At 43.5% G+C, this 23,950-nt stretch overlaps 1 protein-coding gene across 2 annotated transcripts in view; it reads right to left on the bottom strand.

The window, feature by feature from the left end:
• Positions 1-11,444: 11,444 nt before the first annotated feature.
• The window catches only part of NCK2 (NCK adaptor protein 2), a 129,772-nt gene continuing 117,266 nt past the window's right edge, over positions 11,445-23,950 (bottom strand). For both annotated transcript variants that reach the window (XM_075917651.2, XM_075917655.2), the window contains exon 5: positions 11,445-12,877. In XM_075917651.2, the coding sequence (XP_075773766.1) occupies positions 12,683-12,877 (195 nt within the window). In that variant the 3' untranslated portion in view covers positions 11,445-12,682. The remainder of the gene's footprint in view (positions 12,878-23,950) is intronic.

Below are 23,950 nucleotides of genomic sequence, written 5' to 3'. Positions count from 1 at the left end.
CCTGGTAAATGCCAGTGTTGTCTGAATCTAATCCCCAAATAGGAATGCATGGCTCTATCCTCGAGTTCCAACATATTCAGGTATTAAAACCAAGCATTAGGTATCAGGGTAATTAGTGCAATGCCATGCTGCTGAGTCCAATCAGCATTATATAAGGTGGGAGCATCATTTTGAGCAGCAAGAATTAAGGAGCCAAGACAGCAGAGGGTCAGGAAAGAAAACCCAAGAGCTGCTATGCTTGAGGGAGATTAGGCTAAAGTTTATGTTATTATTCCACAGGAAAATTAAGACCACATCCCACAGAAGGAATATGCTGAAGACACTAATTCACATCTTGATGAAAAGGCTTTCATGCACTAGATGAGATTATTGTTTACCACAAGGCCGAGGGATTTGAACAGAGCTAGAGTGACCCTCACCATGTGGGAGGTCTCTGCGTGGGTGCGCCCCTTGATCAGACAATCGTCCAGGTAAAGAAAAATTGCGACTCCTATTCTGCGTAGATGGGCCGCTACCACCGCTAGTGTCTTGGAGAACACCCTTGGTGCTGATATAAGGCCGAACGGGAGTACTTTGAACTGGAAGTGATCGTTTCCTACCACAAAGCGGAGAAATCGCCTGTGTGCCACGTGGATCGAAATGTGGAAATAAGCGTCCTGTAGATCTAGGACTGCGAACCAGTCTCCTTTGTTTAGTGCTGGCATGATCTTGACCAGCGTGGTCATTTTGAAGCGCTGTTTGCGGATGAAGCGATTTAGACCTCTTAGGTCGAGGATTGGCCTCCACCCGCCTGATTTCTTGGTGACCAGGAAGTACCTGGAGTAAAACCCTTTCCCGCGAAACTCGTTTGGGACTCGCTCTATGGCACCTATGTTTAAAAGGTGGAGGATTTCTTCCCGAAGAATGGTCTCGTGGGACGGGTTCCGAATCAGAGCTAAGGTGGGGGGGGGTGGTGGGGGGAAGCAAACGGAATGGGATGGAGAGGCCCTTTGTTATTACTTCTCTGACCCAGCGGTCCGATGTAATGCTGGCCCATTGATGTATGTAGGGCTTCAGCCGGTGGTTGAATGTGATGGAAACACGCTTCTGTATACTGACCACTGGAGGCATGTTCGCGTCCTCTGCATGCGAGTCAAACCTGCTGCCTAGGAGCAGGTCTGGTTGATGGACGATTTTGTTGTTGTTGTCGTTTGCGCTGCGGGCGCTGTCGAAATTTGGGTTGCTCAGGTACACGCTGCTGTTGCCTATACGAGGGATAGTCATACCTTCTTTGGAATGGATAATATCTCCTCTGTCTGAAAGGTGGCGTGTACATACCCAGAGTTCTGAGGGTAGTACGTGAGTCCTTCCCCGAGTGTAAAATTTCGTCGGTTGAGGAGGCAAATAGCTTTTGCTTATCGAAGGGCATGTCCTCAACCTTGGTCTGCAACTCCCTAGGAGCTCCCGCTGACAGTAGCCATGAGGCCCTACGCATAGCAATGCCTGAAGCCATGGCCCGGGCCGCGGTGTCCGCTACATCAACAGCGATTTGTAGGGATGTTCTGCACGCCGCGAATCCCTCTTGAACTACAGCTTTCAGAAGATGTTTCTTACTGTCCGGAAGATGTTGCTTAAGTTCAGGAAGCTTGGAATAGTTATCAAAATTATGATTTGAGAGGAGCGCAGCATAGTTAGCGATGCGAAGAAGTAGGGTTGAGGAAGAATAGACTTTACGCCCGAATGAATCCAGTTTCTTAGAGTCCTTATCCGGAAGTGAATTTTTAAAATGCGGCGTCTTTGCCTTATGGCGGACAGCATCTACGATCAACGAATTAGGCTGTGGGTGGTTGAAAAGAAAGTCCAATCCTTTTGATGGTACGAAATACTTTTTGTCCACTCTTTTATTAGTAGGTGGCACTGAGGTTGGCGTTTGCCAGATATCCTCGGCCACCTCCATAATGGCTTCATCTATTGGTAGGGTGATCCTTCTCTGTCATCAGGGAGTGACGATTCGTTCGGAGTTATGGCTTTAACAGCCGAAGATATTGAAGAATTAGCATTAGGAGACTTGTCTGGCTCTGACTCAAAAAGTTGCCCCTCCTCCAGGTCTGATAGTTGCGACCTAGGGGTCGGGGATCGTGGGGGCCTCACGGATCTCCGGGAAGGCTGTCCCTGGCGTCTAGAATGTGTGGAACCTGGACTTATTGAGCGACAGGAGCATGGTGACCTACAGCGAGATCGTGACCGACTACAGCGCGAAAATTCGTCACAGTAGCGGCTATGATAATGTGAACCATGCCGAGCAGAGTGCGCAGGTGACGAGTGTTTAGAAGATCTAGCGCTGCCATGCCTGTCATAGTACGAATGCTGTGATGAGTACGTGGAGTGTCTGGAAGGGGACCGAGACCTAGAGCGCCTGTGATGCGAACAACTACGGTCCCTATGGTGGTGGTGAGAAGACACACTACGACTGTAATGCTTCCTATGACCCAGAGCATGATCAGCTTGAGAAGGAAGGTGAGGAGATGCCTCCGGAGAGGGTGAGAGCGAGACCACCTGAGCACCTGGCTTGGATGGTGCCATAGAGATCTGAGGTGGGAGCTGCTCCTGAGAGGAGGGCTGCAGGGTCACAGGCTCAGTAGAACGTGAGGCAGGCATTTCCATAGGCTGCACCGGCGGTGCGCACGGTGCTGAGGACAGCTCCCTGCGAGGAGAGCTGCGTGAGGAGGCTGGAGTGATCGGCACCGGGAGCGTGGGTGCCGACGGAGCTGGCCCTTTAAGGGACTCCTGCGGTGCCGGCTGCGGCCGCGGCTTTGATGTGCCGGGCGGCTTTTTTCCTGCCGGTGCACGGGCTGCCCTGGAACCAGAGGCACCCGGCTTTCCTCCTGCGCTGCCCCGGGGTTGTGGGGCTATTGGCAGGGACTTTGCTGGAGAGGCTCTCTTCCTACTCGGGGAAGGTGAATTCGGGGAAGGAGCCCTCCGCTTCTCCAAAGTGGGGTCTGAGGCAGAGGATCCTGCCGTAGCAGAAGGCATCAATGCCTTATCAAATAAAATTTCCTTCAGGCGCCTTTCGCGCTCCTTACGAGCTCTGGAAGTGAGCTTGGCACAGTGCCCACACTTTTGGGGAATATGTGCCTCCCCGAGACAGCGAACGCAGGCAGAGTGGCCGTCTGAGAGCGGCATAGAGTCCCTGCATACTGAGCATTTCTTGAAACCGGGGGAGCCCGGCATTTTGAAAGGTTGAGAGGGCTTGCCTGGCGCTCCTCTCCCTGACAGAATTTCTGTTCCCGTTTCCTTATTTGTATATTTTGTGAACCCCTACGTGTCCATTACTATTTGTTCATCTATATCTCTTTCTTTTTTTTTTTTTTTTTTTTTTTAAATAAGCCGGTAGGGCTAGAGCCGCGGAGAAAGTGACCAGAGCCGCGGCTTGAGCCGCCGGTTTTAAAGTTAATTACGCCGTTGTTAATTAGTTTCCCTTCTATAGTTAAATGCCGATGTTATTTTACAGTATTTCTTTAATTTTTCCTGAGGTAGGGAGAAGACAAGTTGGAGCCCCGTCCGCGACCAGGGGCGGATGAGAGGAACTGGCGGAGACCGGGTCGCGCGCGGCTGTTCAAAGGCGCGAACGCTGCTCGCGCATGCGCGACCCGGTCGGCTACAGCTAGGGCAAGCTCCGATTCGCGGCGCCGGGACCAGCCCGACACCAGACGTGGAGCACCCACGGGGACTACCCGAAGAAGAATTATAAGTCAAAGAAAAACTTAGAACAAAAGAACTGAATGATTTAACAATTGGATGGTTTTGAAAAGGCCACAAGATTCCTGAATCAGAAGAAAACTTGAAAGCCAGTGTCAGTTAAACAGCATATAAACAGCGAATGTCAAAGTAACCACGAAATAGGCTTTATAAGATGATCTTCTTTACATATTTGTGACCATGGATCTCCAAACTTTTACCCTTCCATTGGAGTGTTGAACAACACTTGTGTTAGTTTGGGAACTGCATATATGTAACTCCATCAGCTATTCCAGCAAAAAAACCTTAAAGGAGTGGTCCTGTAGCACCTTAGAGACTAACATATATATATATAATATTACATTATTAATCACACCGTGCTTTGGTTGAGGCTGTTAGAAAAAAATACAAAATAAATGTTATCACTTTTTTCCTTGGATTGCTACTATATACTTTGGCAATCTGTATCCCTATACTCACCCCTTTACAGGATTGGTGCATTTTTTGTGACGGTACTACCTGGTACACAGTACTGGCACCTCCAGACAGAGCTCAACAACTTTTCCCCTGGAGTACAGGCACCTTTTTTTTTTTAAACAAATAAAGCACTGTATACAATTATGTAAAATTTTGTACAAAGCATGCCTTGCAAGGTATCATTTGAAAACTCATAATTGGCTGATTATTGCCCTGGTAAAAAAAATATGTATGCTAACACTGTATGTAAAGTTGTAATATTCTGCTATGTTCTAAGGATGAAGAGTAGTCACAAAATGGTTTGCAGGAGACAAAAGGCTTGGGAAGAACTCACTCAGGTGCCAACAAAATCAAATGGACCATTACCTGGTTAAGTGGCCATTGTTTGGCAGGAAAGAGAATGTGGGTGAAAATCTACATCTTGTCAAAGAAACACCTAGGAGTTCCTATCCACACAGATTTCTTGACTCCTAAACCTGATCTGGAAATTCTTCTCAAAGAAGAAAAAGAGCTGTAAGATGTGGGAGCAGGTGTTCCAAATGATCTCTCCTCTTCCCTTTTACTCATGGTATTGACAATACTTGAAAAACAAAAGAAAGCAACATCGGATTGGAGGAGGGATCCTGACAAACCAATTCAGACAGCAAGACTGCTGTAACACACGGGATATGTTTACACTAGGAAATTGTTTCAAAATAAGTAAATTTAACATAACTCCTGATAACAAAATCAAAACTAACTCCTGATAACAAAATCAAAATAGCATGTCCCCACTATAGGGAAGCATCGAAATTAGTCAGAATTATTTCGAAATAGCATGTCAACACTGATTGGAGCCTGCCTCAGACTTAGAGCCCCCAAAAGCGCTCCAGGGAGGGCACTCTGTGGCTGACTGGTCAGGCAAGCTACAATGCGTGCTTACAGGGGCTCCTCTCTACGGCCAGGTCTCACATGCCACTCCTCCACTGCCTCCCTTCTCACGGAACACCCAACACACACTGTGTGCTCTGGTTGCCCTTGCGGACACCACAGCACTGACACCACGGAGCCAGAACTGCTGTAAAGCAGTGCCAGGCTCATGGGCCTCATGCTCTGCCTCATGGCACAGTTCATCCAAACTACCCACATCTTGCTACAGCAGGATATGGACTAGCCTGGACCACAGGCCCTGATCACCCAGATCCTTGCACTCCTACTGCTGTGCATGCCCCTCAATCTCCTGGACACCGTGGAACGCTGCCTCTGGCGATGCGAGACCAGTTTTGACTGGTGGGAGTACGTCGCCCTTCAGTGATGGGACAACCAGCCGGGGCTCCAGAACTTCCATATGCACAAGGCCACCATCCTGGAGCTCTGAAAGTGATTCATCCCTGCCCTCAGGCAACAGGACATCTGACTGCGACTCCCCATCCCCGTACACAAAAGCATCATCATCGCCCTCTGGAAGCTCATCACACCAGACAGCTACTGCTCCATTGGGAACCAGTCAGTGTGGGGAAATCCACAGTCGGGGCCGTGCTTCTACAGGTCGCCAAGGCCTCAACCATGCGCTGCTACGGATGCGCTGAGTTCACAGCTGGCCCAGCTGTGAAAAGTTACAAAGTCAGTCATCCCAGGAGAAACTGTATATGAAGCCCAGCCCTCATCTCTAAGCCAACACCGAAGGTCTCAGTTCAGACAATGGTGATGTGCTTTGAGCAAAGCCATACGCTGCCTAAACAGCAGGCACTTTCAAGCAAGGGTACAGACATCCCAGGGGAGCAGACATCACTACCCTTACCGCCTGGGGTCAAGCAGGCAGGGGAAGGTGACAGCCAGGCCAGGAGTGGGGGGATGGGGCAGCTCAGCTTCCTACTTTGTCCCATGCAAGCCAGATCTAGCACTGGCAGCATCCTACAGAGTGAGAACTTCTCTCCCTGCCCGCTGGAAGGGAGGAGCGGTTGGGAGAGGTGTGTGTAAATGGTACATGGTTCTTGCCAGAGAGAGTGCTACTGGGTTCCCCTCATCTTCCTCCCCTCAAAAGGTTTCCATGCAAGAGAGAAGTCTCTTCCACATCGCTGTGCTTGACTGGAAGCGAATGCTGCCTGAGTGTGGGCATGAGCCTGTGTCACGTGTGGCACGGTTATGTGGTTACATGACCCCAGACTCCTTAGTGGTGACCTATCGTGGGAAGGTGTCCCACCGCGGAGGCCAAAGGCAGGCCTCTCCAGAAACCTTGAGAGAAGGACCAAGGCACTCCTGTGTGAGAGCATCATGGGTTGAATGCTCTGGACTGGTGCTCCATGTGCACAGACGTGCAAAGGCTGTTGTGTGATCCCCAGGCCAAGCAGGCTGAAAAAGGAGCAAACAGTCCCCCTCGCAGCCTGTCGTCTGCCCCTGTGTCTACTGGAAAAGAACTCTCACAGAGAAGCACAGTACACACACACTTGGTTGGAGAATGTAGGGGATGTAGCTGTTCATCAGTCCAGATTGTATCCTGGGCAATGTTACACATATGTATGTTGATAACCTACTACATTATAAACTTAACCTTTATAAATGAGTTGGCCAACAGGGCCACTGCACAGTCCTCATACAAGTCCCTTCTTAATTCACTTCTCTTCAAAAAGACTACAAGTTAGTTAAGTTGTGTATATATTTTATCTTTAAAAAACAGTCATTTTGAACTCCCCTTTGGCTCATCCACATGACCATAAAGTGTAGCCACATTCAGCTGGGTTGGTACATTTCCAACAGCATATCTGTCACCATTCCTTAACTGCATTTCACTTCAATAGCTCATTTGTGGATTCTTTTGTCTGTTCTCCATCAGTATTGTATGTTATATAGTAATTATTTTGTATTTCTCTTTTTGGTTTGCAGTGTTCTTTCCTTTTGTATGTGGGTTGATATATTTTTAATTACAGGGTTTTGTTTACAGTTTCAGTCTTCTGAATGGAGGTTTATTTTTTTTTCTGCCTTAACAGACACTATAATTACAACAATCTCAATAAACCCTATATACTGTGATTTTACAGTAACACAATGGTTTCTAAGCTTATACACCAGTACAATGCCTACGCTTTGGTCAGGCTAACTTTGCATCAATTTGCTTCAAGCAAAATCACGCCTCTTCCTGAAAACGGCTACTGCTGAACCACAACTTTTAAAGGGGCTGCCAACAGAGGCATGTAAAATAGGCTACCTGACAATCAATGAAGTGGGGATTTAAATATCCCCGGCTTCATTAAAATAAAAATGGCCACCGCGCTGTGCCGGCTCAGCTGATTGTTGGCACAGCACGCGAGTCAAAATGTGGATTGTTCGACAAGGGAAGCCTTTGTCGACCGCTCCTGTAAACCTCATTTCACGAGGCACAAGGGATCGGTCAACAAAGGCTTCCTTTGTCAACTGATCTGCACGTTTTGACTTGCACGCTGTGCCGACGATCAGCTGAGCCGGCACGGCGCAGCGACCATTTTCATTTTAATGAAGCCAGGGATATTTAAATCCCTGCTTCATTGACTATGTCGGGTAGCCTATTTTACATGCCTCTGTCGGCAGAGACATGTAATCTAGACGTACCCTTTGTGACCCTGTGGAGCACCAGAGTCGACAGGGTACCCTCAGTGTCCTTGCTATACCCTCTAAATCAGACCCTGGGAGATCAATCTTCAAAGTGTTGATCTCCCACTAAGTAGACAAGGCATTACTGTTACATCTGTTGGCTCAGTGAAGCTGCTTAGCGCTCAACTCCTCACTACCAGTACTACAGGAGCAGAGTATCAAGCACAGAAACTGTTCTAGTTCTGCACAATACCCGGCTAGAGGAGTGGAACAATGATCAAAGGCAGTGGAGCAGAAGGGTAAGAATTCTGAGATCATAAGATTGGAGATAGAAAAAGGGTCAAGTTCAAAGCAGAAAGTAAAGAAACTGGGTGGTTCTGAGAACCACAAAAAAGGAAGCCAAGGAGGCAGACACTAAGAAGGAGAAAAGAGAGTAAGGGATGACATGTAAATGAGAGAGCACCGAGCAAAAAGGGCAGGAAGCTAGTAGGGGGAATGGAAAAAGAACAGGCTCATGGTAAAGGTCAGTTAGCAAGAAGAGAGTTCTACCACCTAGACTGAAAATCCAGCATCAGAGTCCGTGGATTTGCCTTAGAGAAAGAATAGATTTTATTCTTCAGTACTACCAAATCTGACACAAAGCATTAAATGTAAAAATACATTGAATGTCTGTGTAAGATGTGCCCTTGTTGTTCTTCCTATGCTTTAAAGTTTTTAAATACTACACTAGTGGTCCCCAACACAGTGCCCGCGGGTGCCATGGCGCTCGCCGGGGCTTTTGTGTGTGCCCGCCTACTGACCAGGGCCAGCCCGAGCCATTCCTGCATCAAGGGCACGCAGTGCCACCCCCAGGCGAGTGCGGCCCCCGCCCCGGGCACACGGCGTATGCGCAGTGCCACCCCTGGGCACGCAGCACATGTGTGGCCCCGCCCCCAGGTGCCCAGCAGCCCCAAAAGATTGGGGACCACTGTACTACACCAATAGATATAATTACACATTTTGAGTTCCTAGACTAGAGGGTTTTGTCGACAAAAGTGGACTTTTCTCGACATAACTATACCTGCGTCTACACTGCCGCTGAGTTCTGTTGACATAACGTCAACAGAACTCAGCAGTTTTGTCGACATCTGAAAACCTCATTCTACGAGGAATAACGCCTTTTGTCGACAGTTCTGTCGACAGAAGGCATTATTGCATCTACACTGTCCTTTGCATCTACTTTCATGTTGACAAAGCGGCTTGCTTTGTCGACAGAACTGGATGTAGTCTAGACGCTGTTTGTCTACAGAAGCTTTGTCGACAGTATTTGTCGACAAAACTTCTGTCAACAAAAGCCTGTAGTCTAGACGTACCCTTTAGTTTTACAGGTTTAGAGACTTCAGAGGTTTTTTTAAAAAATCAGTTAAGGTCCATATGAAAGCAGTACTGTACACCTTGTATTCACCTTTCCATTAGGAGTTTGTCTAATTCCTGTTTGTTATTAAGAGGATGAATGTTGGCTTCCCCACTCTTTTGGAGTTACAGTATATGGCTAACATTTTGCAGTTTAGAAGCTTTAGGGGTAGCCGAGATAGTCTGTACAGAAAAAAAAAAAAATGGTCTGATAGCACTTTATAGAATAACAAAACATGTAGATGGTATCATGAGCTTTCATGGGCACAGGAAAGGGACACAATTCAAAGAACAGGCATTACTGAAACATTGTAGAATGGAAAAAATAAAAAGCATATATTGTTATATCTGAGCTATACAAGATGAATAGTGGAAGGAAAAGGGATGGAGATGCAACACTAGATTTAAAACAAATTCCACAATCTGGTCATTCAAGTAAATATAAATCATAAGACTACAAATATACCATATGAGATTACACTAGACTTGTGACACTCAAAATGTAGAATGGGCATGATCTGACTATTTTTGTTGTGTTTGTACAGCACTAGCAAAATAGCGGCCTGGTCAATGACCAGAGTTCCTAGAAACTACCACAAAACAAACAAACAAAGAAAAGCTCATTAAAAAGACCCTGGTGAAATTAGAATCCTTGAACACGGTGTTTAGATATAGCAGTGTACGTTAACAGATTCAGAGAAGGTGTGCATACAATTAAATTGAAAAGGAAGCAAAAGATCAGAAAAAAATTAAATGATAGTACCAATAAAATTGGGTGACAATTAAAAACGAATAAATACACTTAGAAAAATCTGATACTATTTGGAAAAATCAGAAAGATTTCTGTAAAGAAAAATCAAGTATTTCTAATCTACTATAATTCTGAGCCCTTTTAATGAAAAAAAAAGAGCTGAAGAATAAGTAGATTGATTTATTTAATCTTAAAACAAAACCCCAATAATTTTTTATAAGAGGCTGTTAAGGAAACGAAGTAGTCATGGAGTGACAGATAAAGTTATGTCAGGGATTAGAAACTGGCTGAGAAACATAAATAGTTTGCATTTATTCCTAAAGTAGATATTCTAACAGTAGAATATCCCAACAATCTTTATTAGGACCAGTATTGTTTTTAGCATAATTATTAAAGAACTGTAAAAAATAGCTAGCAGTCAGGTGGCAAAACTTGCAGAAAAAACAAAATTATTTAGATCAGTTCAGATGACAAGATACAGAGGAAGTGCAGAGGAACCTAACAAATAAGCACCAACAAAGGCAAGCTAAAACTCATTGGAAGGAATAATTTCAACTACTTATACACCATTGTTGGGTTATAAATTAGCTATAACCACACAGGAAAAAGATATGTCCCTCTCACTGTAGGCAGTTCAATAAACATCTCTCCTCAATATACACCAACAGTCAAAAAATAAGCCATGTAAGAATGTATAAAGACAGGGATAGAAAATAACACCAAAATTGTGATATAAAACCTGTGGTATCCCTTTATCTGCAGTATGGTGTTCTGTTAGATCTCCATATAGAAGGGGTACAGGGAAAGGTGAAGAAAAAAACCTCACTTGATATGGAAATTCTTATGTTACCAATGTCTGGTCACTACCTGGATATATCAGTCCACAAATTATGACTCTTTATGATAGCAATGTTGCTATACTGATTGGGGTCTCTCTCAATCAGTGATGCCATGACAAAGTTGTAGTGGAGAAAGTCAAACAGAGGTATGATTTTTACTAGCAGATTCCATTGAAAAAAAATGAAGAAACCTAAAAGAAGAAAAAAAATGAGAGCGAGAACAAACATGTGCACACCTAGATATGATAAAAAACAGTAGATTTGTAAAACTTCCAAAAGTGTCTGCCGCTCAAGCTTTTCTTATGCTTGGATTTCAGCTACCTGTGCAGCTGCACCAGTGCAACCCCACTAAAAGGATGAGTTACATCAAAGCAGATCATGCTGCACTGGTGTAAATCCTGATCACATTACAGAGTTTCATCAGGGCAGTTATGCCAATAGCTGAATTCTCAATGGCAGACAAGGAGACACACACAAAAAATTGCCAAAATAATAAATAAAACAAAAGCCTTAGGAACTGGTTTCCTCTGCATTTTCATTACAACTCTTTTTTGCTCATCATAGTAACCAAGACTAAGGAATTACAAAGAATCTCCCCCCTACCTACAGTGTATTGCTATTTTTTTCTTTAGGTCAAATTCAAAATACACAAATTCCATATTTACACTATTTCATCTTCCTAAATCAACACCATGACTACCAGTCAAGGATACATCCAGTACTCCATCTTCACATAATATCTTTTTATTACAATATCCAAAAAACTGGGTATGCAAGAATTTGAGATTTCAAGATCCCTTCTTCAATCTCAGGAATGTGCCATCTCAAGACTGTATATTTAAACCATAAAAGAGTTTAAATGTAAAGAAAAGAGAAAATGCATTTTCTTCATAAACATTCTGTGTGTCTCTTACTACCAATCCTACCATCCTCTGTAAACCCTGAAGTTTTTCTCTGTAAAGCAAATATATATATATATATATATATATATATATATATATATATATATATATATATATATATTAGTGTTGGTAGCCCACCCACCCTAGCCCAAGATCAGTTTTTATTAATCTTCTGTATTAGTGTCAACAATCAGCTACAGATACATATTACTTTGAGAATTAAATACATAACTGTTTAATTCAAACAAGCAGAAGGGCAAGAGGAAAAAGCATTATGTGGATGGCACATTTGGTTGTAGATTACCAAAACATTCAGCCTTTACAATTCAATGATTCGTTCTCTAGTAAATCAACGTAAAAAAAGAAAATTCCTCTCCGTTGCAATTACAGACCAAAATACACTAGTTTTCTTTTACTACAATCTTACCATAGTAGATTAAGAAGTACTATTACAAAATGCTTTAATTAGTGTACTCTTTACAAAGAGTTAAAGAGGCAATGTAATAGCAGAGTACAGTGTAAAGAGTGCTTCTAGGAACTAGGAATTTTTGTAATATACTACTTGGTAAGCAAAATAGCTACAGAACTCACTGCCACAACTGTTATGTCTACTGTATCTCATTTAATTAGCTGCAGCTTCAGTGCATTCAAACTGTGCCCGATGTCTTTCAATGAACAGTTCCGTCAGCATGAGCAATTTGAACAGATTAACACTGTCTTGAATTGAAAACACCCCTCGTTTATCAGAACTAACTATGTAAACGTACACAGAAGAGGGGAGTTTAGAACTCAGGCCTGAAAGTGAGTGCTTACAACGTCCATTTAAGTGAAATTTTCAACCTGAGGGAAGGTCATCTGAGATTAACAGAACCAAAAAGACAAAATAGGCAAACAAAACAAAACCAAAAAAGGACAACAACAACCAGAGCAAACACTTGTGAAAGAGCCCATTCTTTAAGCCTGCTCCAGGGAGTAGATTGCTCTGCTCTATAAAAGTGAATTAGGACCTAAGGCTTGAAAGTTATAAGAGGCCTAGGCGGCATAGTCTATCTTCAACGTCACTGAAGTGCTTTTACAAGATACAACTTTTCCCCGTGTTCACTGGTGAAGATGGGAGCTTTTTTGTAGTGTTCCACCAATTCATCCATTGTTTGAAATCGACGCTGGCCAATACAATAGACATTGTCCACGAGCTGCACCTTGAAATGTTTGTTCTTCCCTGATGCCTTTAGAGATACTGAGAAGTCACTGGGCTGTTGAAAGAGAGAAAAACAAAATTATTATTATAAAAGAGTCAAAGAGAAAACACAAATGTTGTGATATAAAGTAACTACCATAAACTCTATTCTTTGTTCTCTAGTATAGTGTGTTAGCTATTTAAGACATCTAAATGTCTATTATTTAATAAATGTATCCCATTATTAATATATGCAGTTAATAGAAAACTCTCCAGTTACACGGTCTGAAGTAGCCAGACATGACTAAATTGCAAATAGTGCAAAAATTACTGACTCAAAGTAGCATCACAACAATGACAAGCACAGAAAAAGATCTGTGTCATGTATGGTTTCTTCTATTGATACATCCTGGATAAAATCAATATTGTTAGGGTGAAGAGAGGCACAGAGGTGGAAATTCCCATGACTTTTTTTAAAACCATGACCACTAGAGGGCATTTCCTGCATTGCATTACAGGAAAAAAATCGTTTCCATCCTTAAACTTTGTTTAAAAAGATGTGAGGAACAGTTCTTGTTTAGACATAGGAATCATATTTGCAATACAAACCACCCAAATACAGTACTAAACACATAAGGTGAAATTCAACATTTTTTTTACTGAAAGATTATTTGAAAGACAAAAAAGAATTATTCCATTTACTATTTTTTATACTGAGCAACTTTTCAGTGTTTTTCATAACATTAATGCTATGTAATAAAATAGTCAACGTGAACATAAATAAATGGCAGCAAATATTTTGCACATATACAACATTTCTTTCTACTCAAACATGAGTGGGCCATTCCTTCATCCTCTGCCATACTATTTTAAAAAGCAATTGAAAACGTTCCTTTTTTAAAAAAGAATGAACTTCCAATTTGTAAATTTTATTTAATTTAACGTTCATTTATACTAATTCTCAATTTAAATTATTCCCAGCGGTTTTGGATCCAATACTTGAACTTGGGCCTACTGTAGTATAACTCTTTAATAATGATAGAGACAACATTTATATAAAAGTTAAACAGTGAATGTCCATCTGATTATACCTCTAAAATCTAGTCTACGCTACACAGTGAGTTTGACGCAAGGCAGTTTAGTTCAATCAAACTATGGAAGAGTCTACACTTAAATTTTGCTCCCACTGACATAACTGCTCCTCTACACTGATTTAATGACTTCATCTCCACAAAGGGTGTAGAGTCAAGGTGAAAGCAATTAGGTCAAAGCAGTGTGTGTAGATGCTGCATTGCTTTTGTTGACTGTTAATTGCTTTTAGTACCACAATGCCCCCATAGTGACAGTGCAATCAGTAAAACCACTCTTGTTGAGGTCATACACTGGTGGGACAAGGTGTAAAGAATAGACAAGCACAAGTGATGTAAATACTGTGGTTGCTATTTGCCGATGTAAGCTAGGTCGACTTAATTTTGTGGTGTAGACATGACCTAAGTTTACAAACAACGTCTCTGGTACAGAACATAGATCACAGAATGCATACACAGTGAAGTATGTTTGATTTACCATAAGAGCTGTGTAGTTAGTTACAAAATCAGAACAGATTCACAAAATGTGGCAATAACCCCTAAATTCCGCAACATTATCTTATTCTATTCCTCCACTTCCACACAAAAACATAGAATTATGGCTATTTTAATGGAAAACTCTTATTGGCATAACATTCTTGAAGGACTATTTTTGACAGTGACTGACTTTATGGATGAGTTTTCACTGTGACTGCCAGGCAGCCTAATTCCACTCCCTGGGATGCTGTCCAAGTAGCCAGGTTTAGGCCATCTCTCTGTCAGCATGTATCATAGAAATTTGGAGGATAGGGGTACAGAGCTTGTAAATGGTTTTACATCTCATCTCCTTGAATTCAAGGGCTTCAACTATTGCACTATTCCACAGCCAGCCGAACTTGCCAGTTGAGCTGTGCAGAAAATAGTAATTCTGTTTCAATGAGAATTTTGATTTTACAATTTAGTTTTGTTCCAATTAGGATTGAAAACCAACATTTTTAAATGCTCTACAAAAGAGTCCTCCAATGTGGTTTGCCAAGGAGCTGGACAGGCAGGTTGGCAGGGTTCTGGTGGATCATTGCCTGGGTTTAACTGGGACGTTGCTGAAACTGAATCATCTCACTGAAATGTTTAGCTTTTAATGAATCCACAAATTCTGATGAACAATGTTTCATTGGAATTTTTCTTACTAGCTCTACTTGCCAGCATAAAATCTTATATTTTATTCCCTCCCCTTTCTTCCTCCTCCCTCTCGACTCCCACAACCTGGCTGTCAATTGTATTTTAGCTTTGGCTCTAAACCCATCCTGCCTGAGCTCAAAGAAACAGTGTACAGAGTTTTTACTGTAATTGGATTAATTCCCCCTAGTGAGGAAAACTGGAAAGCAAGAGACAGCTGCAGGCCAGTCCTTACCAAGAAGGGAAATGAACACAAAGTATCAGGAACTTGCCTGCAAAACTTGCACAATCCATGGGCCCTGGCTGAGATGAAAAGGGCAATTCAGTTTTCAATAGTATTGTTACAAATTCTATATGCTGCATTGGTCATATTATACTACAAGATCATCTTCACTATCGTATGCAATAGAACCATTCATGAAAAAAGGTAAACTTGAGACTCTGGAGCACAAAATTCTGCGACTGCTGAATCATAGAAATGTCACAGGGCACTGGCAATGAATAGCATACCACTAACTTTGTTTTAAATACGAAAACTAACAACATAAGCCTCCAGGAAATAATCTAATAAGGATAGATGCAAGTCAGTAATAGAATGCTAATTTGTGTGAGTCTGAGAAACAAGACCAAACTTTAATATTAAAGTCCTAATTCTGTTCTTCTGTAGATAACACACACACACACACACACACACACACACACACAACCCCCCCCCCAAAAACAGAAAAACTAAACAACCCACATTTAAAAATACTAATTGACACAGTTACAATCGGAAATACCAAAATATGGAACTGAAAATGTTACATCATGTCTGAAGCAAAACCAACTAAACTAATCCTTTTACACCATGGGTGGAGAATCAGGCCTAGTGGCTAGATGCGACCCCAGGCTTGCCTGGATCTGGCCCCCGAGGCTCAGGGCTCACCTCAAGCATTGGGGAGCCCATGCAGGAGCGCCAGCCTCCCACCCTACCCCAGGGCTGGCCAGGCTCTGGTGTATGAAGGGAATGTGGGGAGTGTCTTTCTCCTTCTCAGTCAGGGGCCATGTCAGTGAGGGTTGTTGTTTCTGGTTTTGGGTGTTTTTTGCTTCTCACTTATGTGCAGCCCCTGACTGATATTTCTGTGGATCAGTGGCCTCCGAGCCAAAAAAGGTTTTCCACCCCTGTTTTATGTTCTGTGGAGATTTAATGCCCTTTTGTTTAAGGCAATGTTATTATCAGAGCCTCAAAGCTATGATCTCAAGTAAATATATGCGAGTACTTTACTGGAGTGGGTAAGTATTGTTATCTTTATAAAGATGAAAAAGTTGGAGAACAGAGAAGTTGTGACAGTGAGTCAATAGGAGATCAGAAAAAAACCCCATACCCTGTCATTTTCAGTCCTGTGACCAAGCCACTGGCCCACCCTCACTAGCATGCCAAGTAGTCACACAAACACCAGTGCATTATTGCACTATTGCCACACTGCTCTGCTATTTTTGACACTTGCCCACCCTTCCCCAAATGCTGCCCTGCTCACCCCCAGTACACCCCTTTCCCCAAGCGACATAGGCTAAGAGATTACTGGGGAGTCCGGTGCTGGCAGCAGGGTTGTGCCTCCCCACTCACTGCACAGGCAGGAAGCAGAGTGACCCAGACGGGAAGTGGAGTGGGCTGGCTGGGCGATAGAGCAATAGAACGGGCTATGGCTGGGCTGCTCCGCATTGCACAGCTGGTGGTGAGGGTGGGGGTAAGTCTGGCCTCTGCTGCCAGCACCAAGCCCACCCAGTAATCCTCAAGTTGCCCTAGGCCTTGCGAGACCCTCCAAATCCTGGGGTTGATGCGCCTTGAACTTTTCTGTGGATGAGACAGCTCTGCATATAACAGAAGAATTTAGAATTGTATATATTTCACCACAACATGTTGAAAGTTACATCTTTTTGATGAACTCAGTCTTAAAACTATGGAACAGCCCGTATAACTTGACTGTGAGAGCCATCAGATGGTACAGACACAACAGCTCAAACACCAGTTGCAAAAGATCTGAAACTTTTTATTGCCCTCAAATTAATGAGTAACAAGAATACAAGAAGAATCAGTGAAAATAACTGGACTTGTATTTATTTTGATTCCTCCTCACGGCAAATATTCCAGTAAAAGGTTTAAATAATGTTTTAAAAAAAGTGTGTGTAAACTATTGCTCTTTAAACTTAACATTACCATCCTAAAGTTTGTTGGTTGAATATAGCCTGAATTGGTTCCCTGATGTCCTTCTTGGATATGTTCCAAGCCTGTTTGTTGATTTTAAATCTATTTTTTAGGCCATTTTCTTTTAGCTTCTGGCAGATTTCCTCCCTTTTCCCACTTGAATTAACTACTACCTTTAGATAGCTTGCATGCACACTTTTCTTGCTTAAAAGCCTCAGATGTTACACACACTCCTTAAAGACACACTAAAAGCAAATCTGAGTCTCTAGATAATCTGTAAGGTTGTCTGGTGATTCTGCAGTAGGATTATACAGCAGAGCATCATGACAGGGAGCCTATGAGTATTTCTGTCATTCTGTATCCCCCTGGATTTCCTTATCACCCCCATAACGTCCCTCCCTACAGTCAACAGTACTCACTTTAAAAAGCATATACAGTAAATGATGAAAATGCTTGAACCCAAAAAAGCTCAGTAAGTTTAAAAAGTATGAACAAATACTAGCTTCCTCACATAGATATTGTATTTTTTATGACAATGTTGGAACATTTGTTTCAGCAATGTTGAATTGTTTCAGAATTTCAAATTATGGTTTTTAAGCAAGGTCTGAATAAGCCCTCCCCTGACAGCTAGTGATGAGCAAGGGGGCAAAAGGGAAGAAGGCTTCAGGACCAGACTGTGTTTACAAAAACATATCTTCCTTGCGTTGGTACCAGCAGACAGAGCTGTATTGCCTATATGATCAATTTTGGTTGGTGTTAGGATACAAATCATCAGGTTATGCTCCTCTAGCCTACATCTTGAGAGGTAGGGGCTACAAGATTCAAACTCACACCCTGATCCTTCATGTCCTGGGTGCACAGGACCTTGGTAATAAGCAAGTGTAGAGAAAATGTGGAATTGGTGAACTCTATGTAAGACTGATGTGGTAACTCTTGGTGGCAGACTTGCTCTGAACAGGCCAGCTCCTCAGCATTTAGCCAGGGAGCTTACAAGCTGTCTGGTTGAGGATGTTCAGCTTTGGGTGAGCATTTGACTATGGTCCTGGTAATATATCTAGGAGTATTCATCTACAAATTTGACACTGTTTCTCTGGGCTTGAAGAAAGCCATTAATTGAATGTTGCATTATAAAGCCAGTCTCCGCTAGGGATGTTAAATATCGGTTAACTGAATAGTCAATTAACCTAAGGCATTCTTATCGGTTAGCTGACTACTCTATAGTCTCTGGGGAAGGAGCAGCAGTCAATGCGCTCCAGTCTCAATCCCGAGGAGCCCCTTGCCACTCCACGCTGCTGCCTCTGTATCAGAGGCAGCAGTGTGGGGCGCCAGGTGGGAACTGATCTGCGACAGGAACCAGTTTAAAAATCAGATACAAAGGCAGCAGCGTGGAGTGGCAGCAGCCCATTTCAGGGAGGAGAGGTTGAGCTTCCGGACCCAGCACGAGTTGGAACTGAGGTAGGCTGTTGGCCAGCTTGCTAAAAATTTACTGGCATGGGGGGGGAGGGGGGGGGGAAGAGGATGGGGGAAAATGTGTGTAGTCTATAACATTAACCTATAAGCTTTTGCTTATCGGTTAATCAACTATACTATTGCATCCCTAGTCTCCCCTGCCTCTAACAACTGCATTTTTACATCAAAAGCTAAGATGGGACACTTTCAGCCCACTTAATTAGCCTCATTAACACTGGTCCAACAACTGACAGGTACTTCCCCCTTCCCCTTTATAAATATCTTGATTCTGTTATTTTCACTCTAGCACATGATCTGATGAAGTAGGTTTTACCCACAAAAGCTCATGATACTATATATTTTTGTTAGTCTTTAAGACACAGGACGACTCATTGTTTTAGCAGCATCAGAGTCACTATTGAAAGGCCTAGCAGTGTGGTGAACCAGTGCTGGTGGGGCCAGGCTGGGGCTAGAGAATGACCCACATTCAGTCTCATTTGATCTTCAATAGGATACAGTGCACTAGAGGAATGGAGGGAAAGGTATTGAGCAGGTGTCCAATTCAAGGGAGTACAAAAGTGTCCATGAGTGAGCTTGGGTTGTGGCCTCACAAGTAGCAGAACTGGTGACATTTCCTGTTTTGCCTGGGGACGAACAGATCTTCCTGTGAAGTTCCCCACTGCTGGAAACTGACCTTTACTATATCAGAGAAGGGCCTACTGAGGTGATCTGCCTCAAAATGGATTGAGTGCATTAGGCAGAATTCCCACAAGTGGATAGTTTTCTGACGTGCGAAAGAGCGAGTTCTTCCCTGCCTACTAAGGTAGAACATGGTTGTGAGCACTAGCACATTCTTGTGCAAGAACCTGACAGCCAGGAAGATTGCTCTTAGTTCCCAAACATTTATATGTAAAGAGAATTCCTTCCTGAGACCACAGGCCCTGCACCCCAGCCCCTGGCGACTTCCCCATTCTAGATCTGCTTGTGAGGAAGTCCCCAAAGAAGAACTGGGAGGGAGGGAGCATGTGAGAAGTGGAAATAAACCAGGATACATCGTTCCTTTCTTCAGTGTTCAGCACCCAGCAGTCCATGGTGATAAGAGACCATGTCATGCTGAAGTGAGACAGTCCAAAACCAAAAGGGAGACAGGATCCAGTGGTATGGTAACTGGTATGACTACTTCAGGTGTACCATCAAAAGTTCTGTTTGGCTGCCTCCATTTATCTTGGTAGGCCTGGTAGAGATGTTGAGGCAGACAGAAGCAGCTTCCTATGTCTAAAACCCATTTAATTTCTTTTGCAGGTCCTGACGGGGCAGTGAAAGTGAGTGTTGGGGGTTGAAGTACTCAGTTGAAGATACAGGAGTGTAAAGATCCAGAGTCTTAAGAGTGTCTCTAAAGTCTTTAGGGCCATGGAGCTTTGCATCTATTTGCTCTGAGAAGAGTGAAGTGTCTTCATACAGAAAATCCTGACTTGATAGCTGAATCTCCATTGGCAGTCCTGAGGACTGGAACCAAGACACTTGCTCATAACCACTGCAGAAATCAAGATCTATCCACTGAGCCTGCTGCATCCAGGGCAGCCCGGGCTACTAAGCTCCTCTGCCAAAACAGAGAACTGCTGCCTGGACTCTTCAGAAGGAAATCCTTGAATTGCAACATCAAGTCCCAGACCATGAAGTACTACCTCCCCAGCAAGGCCTGGTTGTTGGAGGTGCACAGCTGCAGACCCCCTCCAATATTAACCTTTCTATACTTTTTATCTGAGTCTTTCGCCGTGGGGATCAGTGCTTATTGCCCTTGTCTGTCCCTCTTGTTGGCCACTAACAACACCAGGACCCAGGAGAGGGCTGGGAATACAAATATTCTTACCCTTGATCCATCCCGTGCTTTTCAGTAGACTGGGCTACCCACAGGTGACAGGGCGCAGTCACAGAAGACCCCTTAGGATTATTCCCGCTGTGCTGATCATGCCACTGATACCTGCCTTCTCTGGGGCTTCCCACCACCCTGTCCTGCTGGGCCAGATCCTCTAGTCTCCCCTGACAAGGCAGAGTCGGGGAAACCACCCTCCTGAAGAGCAATGTAGACAACAAACCACTTCAGCTCTGGAAGAATGCAGTTCTAGGGCACAGCACCCAGGAAACCAACCCCTAAAAGGGATCAACCCCTCCCCCAAATCCATCTTTCTCTGTGTAAAAGTTTTACACAAGGAAAGCTCATGAGGATGCTTGCCCTCTTTATCAATAAGAGAGATGTACACTGGTCATTTCCCCACAGATAAGATTTACACTGGGCCTGATAATAAAAAGATTATTTTGTTTTTTTTAAGTACAAACAGCAAGGATTTAAATGGCTGCAAGGCCTCTTTCCCAGGAACAGAGTGGGCGGCCCTTGCCTGCCCAGGTACCCGGGAGAAGGCTTTGCTGCAGCAGTGAAGCCACCTCCCAGAAGGAGTCTCCTCCCTAGGAGCAGAGCTGAGCACCTAGCTCCTGGGGAGGAGGCTTCACTGCCCTGCTGCAATGCAGCTGCCTCCCCAGGAGCCAGCTGAGTTTAAGCAGTATCATTCTAGCATCCCTAGTGTATAGTATATACAGCAGTATAAACAAACCTGTGTCTATGAAATTTGTTTGTACTGACTTTGCTAGTGTTTTTTTTTTTTTTAATGTAGAGCATTGTAGAACTAGGCAAATATCTAGATGATTTGATGTACCCACTGGAAGACCTCTGAGTACCCCCAGAAGTTAAAATGTGTCTATTCAGGTTTAGATAAATATGTAAATGCAGAACATTTCAATAGGGGCGAGGGGGAGGCAGTTCCTGCCTATATCAGAGGCAGTAGTGTGGGGGCAGGAGGGAAGGGAGAGTGCAGGGGCTGGAAGCTTCATGGCTCCCTGGCTCATTGGTTAACCATACATTTACAGGAGTTTCAGGGGGTAGCCAAGTTACTCTATTATAGAAAAAAACAGCAAGCAAATGGTCTGGTAGCACTTTATAGACTAACAAAACATGTAGATGGTATCATGAACTTTTGTGGACACAGCCCACTTCTTCAGATGATTGGAGTTATGACTAGGTGATTAGAAAACTTAAAATAAATAGGAGAAGGGAAAGGGTGGGGGAGAGAAAGATACCCTGTTGCCCATCCCCATCCCTCTACCTGTATACATAAAGTATCAGGAGAAAGGGTGCTAAACCTGAGTAGATAAAGATCAAAGTCAGTGGATAGATTGGTAAGGCAGGAAGGATACCATTCAGAAAGCTGTTAGCACCTACCAGGGAATACACATACCTCTGGTTGAGAACCACCAGAGCAGGGGAAGAATTAATCTGAGTTAGCGCTATAGCTCCATAAGATGGAATTTCTCCCCCCCGTTTTCTTTTTAAAAGCTTTGATGTACGTATTTTACATTCTGGTAAAGTTTGCTTAAAATCAGAGAGATTTTTTTTAAAGTAAAAAACTACTGTAAGCTGTCAGTGGGCTGAGGAAAAATATAAAAGGCTCCATATTTTGGTCATTTGTCACATACTGAGTACTTTTGTCACACATCTGCAGGTTTGAAACTTGAATGGTATAGGAGGCCCTATATTCTGTGCAGAAAACCAGAATACTGCATTAGCATCCTGTTTTCCCTCCTCAATGTCACCTTCCTCTGCTGTGTTGCAGGGCAAGAAGTGTGGTAGCTCTAGTCACACCAGAAGTCTCCCAGTGTCAACCAGCTGTACTAAATCTTGGAATTTATCAGCCACACTGCAGAGTGCTTGTAATATTACTTCTGGAAGAATTCTGCACCACTGCATAATGCCAAATTTCAGAAATTAATGGTTTTTGCACAGAATTTCCTTCCCTCAACAGAAAAGGACTAGAGTGCTGTTTGCCACTAGTGGCCACTGGACCCGGTGGAGCCCAGCTCGCACACAGATGACACTACTGGGGGAGGAAGAAAAAGCAAGATGGTTGCCAGCAGCTGCAGTTCCCTTCATGCTCTGAAGAAAGGAGAGGGCGGTGTGCAGGAAATTATGCAAGCTCAAGACCAAGCATCAAGATGTTTCTCCTTCTGGATCCCTGGACTCTAAAGGCTTGAGGTGTGAGTGGCTGGGCTGGGCTGGGTTGGCCCATGGCTGGGCTCTGGGGAAAGGAGATGTGAATATCTGGATCCCCAGCTGGACTCTGCGGGGTGGGGGGCTGGGGACAGAGTAGTAGGAACCGAGTTGTCGTAAGGGTTTCTTTAACTCTACTCCTGGAGGAAATTGTGCGTGTGTATTGTTACAGTGATAGAAATGTAGCCATGTTAGTCTGGGGTAGCTGAAGCAAAATGCAGGACAATGTAGCACTTTAAAGACTAAGAAGATGGTTTATTAGATGATGAGCTTTCGTGGGCCAGACCCACTTCCTCAGATCAAATAGTGGAAGAAAATAGTCACAACCATATATACCAAAGGATACAATTAAAAAAAATGAACACATATGAAAAGGACAAATCACATTTCAGAACAGGAGGGGGATGCAGGGGGGGCGGGAAAGGAAGGAAGGAAGGAAAGTGTCTGTGAATTGATGATATTAGAGGTGGGGAGAGTGGGATGTTTGTGAGTTAATGGTATTAGAGGTGATAATTGGGGAAGCTATCTTGATAATGGGTAAGATAGTTCAAGTGTTTGTTCATTCCTTTTTGGAGAGTGTCGAATTTTAACATGAATGACAATTCAGAGGATTCCCTTTCAAGTGCAGATGTAAAAGGTCTTTGTAGCAGAATGCAGGTGGTTAAGTCATTGAGAGAGTGTCCTTTCTGGTTAAAATGGCAAGAAACTGTTTTTTCTTTGTGATCTTGTCTGATATCTGTTTTGTGGGCATTAATCCTTTGGCGAAGTGTCTGAGATGTTTGTCCAATGTACACAGCAGACGGACACTTTCGGCACATGATAGCATAGATTATATTTCTGGATGCGCAGGAATATGTGTTCTTGATCTTATAACTCACTTGGTTAGGTCCAATAATGGTATCAGCAGAATGAATATGTGGACAAAGCTGGCAACGGGGTTTATTGCAAGGGAAGGTACCAGGGTTGGTATTAGTGTGGTATGTCCTGTGGTTGTTGGTAAGAATCATCTTGAGGTTAGGTGGTTTTCTATAGGAGACTATGGGTCTGTCTCCCAGAGCCTCTTGGAGTATGGTATCCACTAAAGCTTCACCCTTTTATTCTGGGTCACAACAAGAATTTAGGTGGAATGAGTCAGGACATATTAAGTGTGACGAGCATTTTTCATGGTTT

Source organism: Pelodiscus sinensis, chromosome 1, assembly GCF_052426305.1.
Source record: "Pelodiscus sinensis isolate ZL-2025 chromosome 1, ASM5242630v1, whole genome shotgun sequence".
NCBI classification, from domain to species: domain Eukaryota; kingdom Metazoa; phylum Chordata; order Testudines; family Trionychidae; genus Pelodiscus; species Pelodiscus sinensis.
This window is presented reverse-complemented; position numbering and strand designations above follow the sequence as displayed.